The sequence below is a fragment of the Micropterus salmoides genome, unplaced genomic scaffold, assembly GCF_014851395.1.
Source record: "Micropterus salmoides isolate LMB-PRFRI ecotype aquatic unplaced genomic scaffold, ASM1485139v1 Ms_hic_scaffold_6, whole genome shotgun sequence".
NCBI classification, from domain to species: Eukaryota; Metazoa; Chordata; class Actinopteri; order Centrarchiformes; family Centrarchidae; genus Micropterus; species Micropterus salmoides.
This window is the reverse complement of record NW_024044348.1, coordinates 9,743,845-9,752,693: the sequence shown is the minus strand read 5'-3', so window position 1 is coordinate 9,752,693 and position 8,849 is coordinate 9,743,845. Positions and strand designations below refer to the sequence as shown.

At 39.0% G+C, this 8,849-nt stretch overlaps 1 protein-coding gene across 2 annotated transcripts in view; it reads left to right on the top strand.

Moving 5' to 3' along the window:
• The window catches only part of csnk1g1 (casein kinase 1, gamma 1), a 40,581-nt gene continuing 31,732 nt past the window's right edge, over nucleotides 1–8,849 (top strand). For both annotated transcript variants that reach the window (XM_038700572.1, XM_038700571.1), the window contains exons 1-2: nucleotides 1–217; nucleotides 8,236–8,665. In XM_038700572.1, the coding sequence (XP_038556500.1) occupies nucleotides 8,479–8,665 (187 nt within the window). In that variant the 5' untranslated portion in view covers nucleotides 1–217; nucleotides 8,236–8,478. The remainder of the gene's footprint in view (nucleotides 218–8,235; nucleotides 8,666–8,849) is intronic.

The window sequence follows — 8,849 nt, the reverse complement described above, 5'->3', positions numbered from 1 at the left end:
TCTACATCCGGTGTGTTCGAACCTTTCACGAGCAGCGAAGACAGACGAACAGCGAAGAATGGAGAGAGCAGAAATCGCCAGTCCGCTGTTAGCGTGAAACATCAGTAACAACAAGTCAACGCCGAAAACCTCACATTAAGCTCGCAGCCATTCGTGTACATTTGGCGTGACAAACACACAAACCGCGTCCTGGTCGTCTGGATTTATCACAGCGAAGGTGAGTCTGTTATGTTTGTTTGCGATGAGCTAGCAAACCAACATTTGATAGTAGGCTTTTGGCTGTTAGCTTAATATTTTAGTTGCTAACGGAGCTAATTTCCTTGTTGCGCTCGGTCCAGCTGTCACCTAGCCATCAGTAGGTGTTAGCTAAGGCTTTAATACCAAGCAATGAGTCTCGTTGCTTTTTCTGTTGTCTGTTAACTAACGTTAACACAATGTAATGATTAACAAGAAAATGTCTGTGTCGCGATTTTTCGCACAGCCACTGTGGCTAAATAATGTTTGGCTAACGTTAGCTTTGTGGCTGGTTAGTCACGTTTTATGTTGGCAAGCTGGGAAGCTAACTTGGCTAACGGTTAGTTGGCTTGCTAATCGATGTGACCATCACTAATGTTAGACTGCCCAACGCCTGGCTTTGTCCATGAAACATTGGCGCACGACTGCCAGCTCGCTTCCTTGTTTTGATTCAACCGGAGGCCTGCTTAAAGGATCGATCATCTTTGTATTAGCCTGAGCTGTCTCTACCCAAACACTTCCTCACATATAAAGTATTGTCACTGCTGCTCAGTGCAACATACGGGATGCACAGACAAGCACGTACCTTCAAATCAGCTAATTTGACCATGGCCTTCCTCAGCCTGGTGACTGTGGGCAGTTGTAATGAAGCACTTAGCGAGCTTTTGCAAGTTTGATTTTTGCCAGGTGCAGATGTTAGGAGTAAACGTCAAGTTAAATAGTACGTCCCTGTGTAGGTGCAATGGTACAGTCTATGGTACGTGGTCAAATACACATGTAATATGGTATATCTCAGTGTTCATTTCCCTTACTCAACTGCACACATGACCTAACTGAATCAATATGTATGGCTCTATTCAATTACCCTCCATCTAGTAAAGTAATTGATTATTCCAGTTTTCATAAAATAACACAGTGGCATGTTTTTTAAGAGAGCAGAGCAAACCAGCTGTGAAGTTGATATTTTATGGAAATATATGTTGTTAGTTGGACATTTGCTCAAACAAGGGCTGTGTGGATCAATGATAAATTATTGTTGGTATCCTTTTAAAAGAGTCCCTCTGAAGGAAAGGCTGGTTTGAAATCGTTTCTGTGTTGCATTCATTCAGAAGGTCATAATGAAGTAGAGCATGTCACTAAATGCAAGACTGAGCAAAAACTCACTGTTTACAGGCCTCAATCTAGGAAAATACATATTTAAGCGAAGCTTTGCGGAAACACATTTGCATTTCATTCATGCATATTTAGAAACTTTGTTTCATTGCAGATTTTGCAAAGCTGTGGTCAATGGCTTGTCCCGCACCATATGTGCAATTAATAACCTCATAATGTAGCCTGTCTCTGTAAAGTTTAAGTGAGATATAAGTTGATTAGTAAGATATATTTCTGCTGATCATGCAATATTTGGAAGATTTTTAGATCAAACCCTGTGATGGAAAAAGATGGATGCACACAATAGATATATATGCATGCATGCGTTGGTCTCTATAAATTGATGGAGGATGAAAATTAGGATAATTTTAGATAGGGATCTCAATTCCCTTCAGGTCTAGTTCATAAGATGTGGCTTTAAGGAAAGAGGCAGCTGCTAGCTGGCACTGCCACAGCAGGAGTCTGCACTATTGGCAGCCCCCCTCTCGAGCTGATCTTTCCACTGAAGGTTAATCACTCCACCAAGAGCCTTTATGTTTCTGTAAAAATGATTATATGTCAACACATTAGTCATTTTTAATAGATGCTAATCAGCCATAAGCATCTCAATAGGGATGAAATGTGCCAAAAAATATTAATATGTACTGATGCACACACTGAAACCATTTAAACAAGTTTTATATTAAACTACAAATACAATTGCCATTTTGGTTGCATATAAAATAACAGCAAATACCTTTTGTAAAAAAATGAAAATCATCAGTGTGCATTATCAAGACTTTATATTATATTGGTAATGTAATTGTCCACGGGATCATTGTATGAAAACAAATAACTTTTAGAAGACAGTGATCGTAACTGCTGTCTGTAGCCTTTCTAGATATGCTGGTTGGTTGACTAAACTGCGTAATGTGTTATCACGTGTAGGGCTGGGGTGATTCGTCGACGTAATCGTTTAAGTAAATACGTCGACGCGCATTACGTGCGTCGACGCGTCGCTGCATCCGGTATGGGATTATCCCGGACAAGCTCCAGCTACAAGACCGCACCTTTGACCGTCTAAGTTTGGAGTATTTCAGACAGACACTCAACAACGTGCTGCTCCGTGAGCTCTGTGAATTAGAAACGGCTTCACTGCAGCACAACTGCTGTCCACGAATACCTGAAGCAGCATGAACACGTGAAACGAAAGTATCCCGGAGCACTTTGTCTAGACGGCAGCACCGCAAATCGTGTTTACTTTCTGTCACCACACGAGCACGGCACATTATAAGCACGAGGACACATAGTATTTCTTAATTGCCTTCATGTTAAAAGCAATTTCTGCCCCGCTGCTGTCATGGTAACTTAACGTTACACCGCGAGTCATGTAATGATCGTCAGTTTCATATTTTCTGTTTTATTTAATGGCCACGTATGAGCAAGAAAACAGCTGAATCTAATTAGACAATCTGTGACTGTCTGTACAGTCTGTGAGTTCTTTCAGGTGTTCACTGATGCAGTACATTACATACATTTTATTATCATACTGCATTACTTAATACTGAAATGAATCCATGGCAGAAACATTTAAAGTTTTACGGAAAGTAGCCTAATTAATGTCTGTTATTGTTGTTATCACAACACGTCAGTGATGTGGAAATTTGATTCATTTTAAGATTTGCTGCTATTTTCATTATTCTAATGTGCCTCATCAGGATGATTGAATAAAATATACATTTATTGATTAGACATGTGTTTGATATTTACTTTGGACAAATTGGTATGTTAATCGAGTAATAGGCAACTTTTCTTTCTTTAGAATAAACATAATTAGTCGTTAGATTAATCGACTTATCAAAAAAATAATCGTTAAATTAATCGGCTTGAAAAATAATCCATGTACAGCCCTAATCATGTGCAGTGGACGAATAGACTCTGCCGACACATGACGCACACAGCAGCAAAACAACGTGTAGCGTTTTTACAAGAGCAGCAACACAGTCAGCTTCAGTTTACACACTGTTAGCAAGTCAGAGAGACAAACCAAAGCTAAAAGTTGAATCACCCTGCGTTCACTACAAGGTAATTTTCTTCAATCAAGTTTCCCTCAGTACTCTCATAAAAACTAAAATACGACCAGACTTCAGAGTGAAAAAATCTCTGCAGCGTTGTCTTCCGGCGTGTTATCATTGACCCAAACAAACCCACGTTGCATTCTGCGCATGCACGCCTGCTTCTGGGAGACGCTGGACAGTGTTTGCCGTGAGATTATAACAGAACCGTTTAACCGTCTTAACCGTACTGGTTATCATGATAATTAAAATGTGTACGGTAATAATAACCGTTGGGAATTTTACCATGGTTTACGGTTAAACCGGTAATCGTTTCATCCCTACATCTCAATTTCTGTAGATATTTGACAGGAAAATTTGTGGACTGTAGAGGGGCTGTGATTAGACGGTAAACAGTTGTGTTTATGTGTATGTTTTGATACTTTCTCCTCAGTTCACTTGGATATAATAACAGCATTGTGAAAATAATACTATCGTGTATACCTTGTTTATATATTTCTATACACACAAAATACCTGCTTCATCATTTTCAGCGAGATTAGACCTTTAAAATAAAGTAGTCTGATGCATATTTTCAGCTCAAACAATATTGGTGATGTGACACCGATGTGAGATCAGCAAAATCTGTTGTCTACAGTCTCAACAACTGTTTTGAGAGCATCTTCAGTAATATGACACATTTCTTCTTGTTCATGCAGAATAAGATTAATTCAAAAGCGTAAAGCAGTGGATTATTCTCACCATAGAGAAAATTAGTTTTTTCTCAACAGAATGACATACATAATGTATTGTGATTGTTCGAAATATACCTATGTCTATACCGTGAGGTTAGCTCATCAATTAAATTATGACTGCATGTTTTATAGGAAACAAAATGAGCAAGGATCCAATGTATACATTATACTGTAAACAAAAAAACTTTGTTTTTATGTCATTTCATGTTAAATAGGTTCATTAATCAGTGCACAGAAGGATATTAGTATATCTTAAGCACTCACACAGGCCAAGCCAGAGTCAAATTAAATGCTACTATGCAAATGTGCATAGTAGGCTGTGCCATCATAAATCTATACAATCATCAAACAGACAGCCACATTTACTACTTTGTCTGCTCTATATTTAAACTCGGCTATGACATTCAAAATACAGATCATAACCACCGTAACAACAACTGAACTCTGCCTCAGCATTTCTCCAACATGCCCATCAGTCCAAATTGTGCTCCTTCTCTCACCTGGAGAAGCAGGAATAGGAAACGATGATCAGTTCTTATTTAACACTGTTTCTGAATTGTCTGATTACTGGTAGTCATGCAGCTCTAACAATATCAGTTCATTTTATTACTGCCTGCACATTGCTTACACCAGGGCGTTTTCATGTAAGACCTTAACCATAGTACAAAGGAAAGGTGTGTGTGTTTTTATTTATTTATTTTTTTTAAATGTATTTGTATGTGTACATTTTTACCAAACAAGATTAGGCAAAATGCGAAGTAAGCCAAGCAAAACCAGCATTTACTTAATTACATGTTAAAAATGCATCATATTTTTCTGTCAAAAAAGAATTGCTTTGAAGAAAAGGGACAATAAGCTAAATCTATAATGGGATTTGAATTTATAAAATCCTTTCACGTTTTCTTCTTCGGAGAAGGAAAATTACTTTTTATAGGCTGCCAAAGGCGTGTCTCCTCAAACATATCCTAATTCATCAGGAGACATTGCACCTCCACAGGGATAACGGCCGGGGATTCCCCATGTTGCATCAAAACTAAAGAAGCCATTTGTATTGAGCACAGAAGGTGGTTTCTCTCTTCCACAGTAACAGTGCAGTGGTGCTTTAATTTGTTCTTCACTTTATTAATTAGGCGGTCGACTGATATGAATTTACTCAGACTTCAGCGTCCGCGCAGTATAATAAATTGTAATTTTATGCATTGGCTCCATAATGCACTTTGTAAATCCCTTATATCCCTTAAACTACACGGACACTTTCTAAGAAAATGCAATCCTCCACAACACTGACACTAGTATGTCCTAAGAAAATACTGGAGAGTTAGGTCAACACCTCTTAACGCAGTTTCAGCTGAAACTGAACGTTTACAAAAGCAGCAGTTATTGTAGGGCTTATTATATTTAGCTAAATGAATCAAGATTTTGTTGTGACTCTCTCTAAAATGTGAGATGGGGCAGCAAGACCTTTTTTATGATTTGGCTTTTTTCAGTAGATTGAAGAATGTTAGTTAAGCACATAACACCGGAGGAAATGATACACAAGTACATAAATAATACCTAGAGGCTCATTTCAGCATATAGTGTGATACACCTTTGTGATTAAAGAGTGCAGAAGTTTTACTGCCTTTATATACCAGTAGTAAGAATGAAGTACTTGTCCCATTTTAATATTTGTTTTTGTCATCCTAATCCTCAGGTTAGGCATGTCTGAACATGTTTAAAATACAACGTGGCTGTGATAATCTTACTAGTGAAACAAAAGGCAAATGCATAAAATAAAACTACGTTCAGTTTTGTGTACAAAAAAAATGTAAAAACATTGTCGACCTTTTCAGTTTACACTGTGTATAAAGTCAGTCAACATACTCAGAAGAAGAAGTGTCATTGTGCAATTCAACATCAGTAAGTAGTTCTCTGAATTGAACATGGAAACGCCTTTAAAGTAAAGCTTGTGTTTAATTTACCCTAAACAAACTAGACTAAAACCGGAAGGCCTTAAACTGGCTTGATGTCAGTCTTGTGTGTTATCCTCTTTAACATCTTGACTCATGTCTCAAAACAAAAGACAGTTGTTTTGAGACATTTGATCAGCTTTAATTTACACCCATAAAAACGTGTAGCCTGTTACAGGGAAAAAGCACGTGAGCAGAAATAACAAGTGACAATTCTGTGTCTGCCGACCAGTCAGAATCAGTCACGCCTTTCTTCCGCAAGCAAATGCCCATACTCGAATACAGTTATACTTTTCAATCTTATTGAGTCTTTAGTATAACCTTAATATATAACATAATATTATTAATTTGGAATATAAGTTCAAATCTCTGTTTAGCAGTATTACAAGGTCAGGTATACTTCTGTAGATTAGCAGCGATGTGTATACAGTTACACTATACAGTATAGTGTAGTCTGGGCTCTTAGGTGAACAGCAGCATCCAGGAAATAATCAGTGATAGCTGTCTGGTGTGAATGGACTGAACACAGGTTGCGTGCGTGTTTATTATCCTGCATCCACTGCAGAGTTTGTGTGTGCAGATGATAACCTTGTCTTCAATCCGGGGGGGGGGGGACCTGCTAGCTGAGCTAATCTAAACGCTGATGCACACTGGATTACAGTGGCCTACAAGTGATTATTTGCACAACGGAAACTATTACAGGCCACCATTGGTCTTTGCTGCAAACCTGTTTTTTATAGCCATGTTGTTCTGTTTCTGGTTTTATGTAATAGCAACAGTGCACAGTTGCCCTTGAGAGCAAACTAGCTGTCTTTGATGGTGAGATCTGTGCAGGCAATACTGAGCATGAGTCATCCGGAAGCCCACACACAAATACTTTTCAGCAGCAGCCTTTCCATGCTCGGGAATTACAGCATTGTCATGAAAACATTAGTAGTTGTTGGGTTTTTTTTTTTAAGAAATCATAAAAAGGTTTTAATGGATAACAGTATTTTAAAAAAAATATTTTTAGGTGAATAATTAGAGGAGCTGGTAATCTCTTTATTGTGGGAGAGGGATCCCTCCTCTGTTGCTCTTCCTGGGGTTTCTTCCATTTTTGTCAGAAGGTGTCCTGTAACCTTGTACAGATTGTAAAGCCCCTTGAGGTAAATGTTTGTTTTGTGATATTGGGCTGTATAAATAAAATTTACTTAATTTACAGTCAACACTTTGTTTGCTGGTACAGTACACTAACTTAAGTAACACAATATGAAGTCTCCCAGTAAGGCGTGCAGTTGATAAACAACATATGACTCATGTCTTGGTGATTGCTGAATCATACACCAAACTGCCTTTATGTTTTATAATCACTTGATTCAATGTAATTCTTGCCCGTGGTAGAAGTAGGTTGAACCAAAGATTATTTTGCTGAACACTTGAAGTCAGACTAGTGTCCATCTAGTTCAGCTATGGTGTCTTTGCGAGCAGACGAAGCTTTATGTAATTGTTTACATAATATTCCCCGTTGACATTGTCTGCCAGGCTGTAGCTGTGGGTGGTAGAGAGTCTTGGATGCCTTAAGGTTTGTGTTGATGCTCAAACTGGTTGCTGTGTTTTCTGTGACCACTGTGAGTTGATGACTATCTCTTTTAGCCAGAAGTGCTGTTACAGTAAGCCAGTCCTGTCCTCATTTAGCGCTGTCTACATGTAAACAGTGATTTAAAGCATTTAAAATGTCATGGAAAAACTGTGGTGATTACTAGTGACTGCATATGTTGTCCAGATTATTCAGTTTAACACTAGAAACTTAACATAAGAAAATGGAGCCGTCCCACCATGCCTCACTGTGTGTGCAGTGCATGACATGCCCCCCAACAGAACTGTGCAGTTCTTTTTCAGATTTAAATGCACTTTTTTTTTTTACATAATATAACAGCGGTGAAACTTAACTAAATAAAATAATCTGCTATTGCCCTCAACCAAAACACTTGAACATTATTAAATACTTTATGCTCCAAGACAACTCCAGTTTCAAGTTCCCTACCCAAGCATTAAATGTTATTGAGTAAATGTGCTTCTCCCTGTGGAAATGTATAAATATGTCTTTAATATGTGTTATTGTGTTTGTTACAGGTATTCCACCTTCTCCTTTCTTTGACAAATGTTGAGGCCAGAGATCTGCCTGTTCAACAACTGTTAGAGGTGACGGGGTGAGGACAGGGAGGACTGTCGGTTAGCTTACCAGGTTTTGTCTCATGAGAGTGACTGTGCCATCCAGGCACTGCCAGTGACCAGGGCTGTGGCTGTGGTGGGCCCAGCCCAGGAGGCCTTTTTGTACATCACTCCAGGCTCCCACTGACCTGTGCTGCTCACACCATGGATCAACAGAGAGACAAATATGGCGAGCGGCCCACAAGGGCCGCTAAAGCTTCCCAGGGAAGCCGCAGTGGACACTCGTCCCGACCATCTGGCTCCTCCAGCTCCTCTGGGGTTCTCATGGTGGGGCCGAACTTTCGTGTGGGCAAGAAGATCGGCTGTGGAAACTTTGGGGAATTGAAGCTTGGTATGTTGAGTCTGAATATTGTGTTAAATGGTTCAAGACACAACGGAATAATTGACAGTGACTTTGGAAGTCTCTATAGCAGTTCTCAATGGTTCTGAATGTAACAACACTCAGTTGCCAGTTTATTAGGTACACCTAACCAAAACTGAATCAACCCTGCAATTAATTGTACATTCATGAAGGT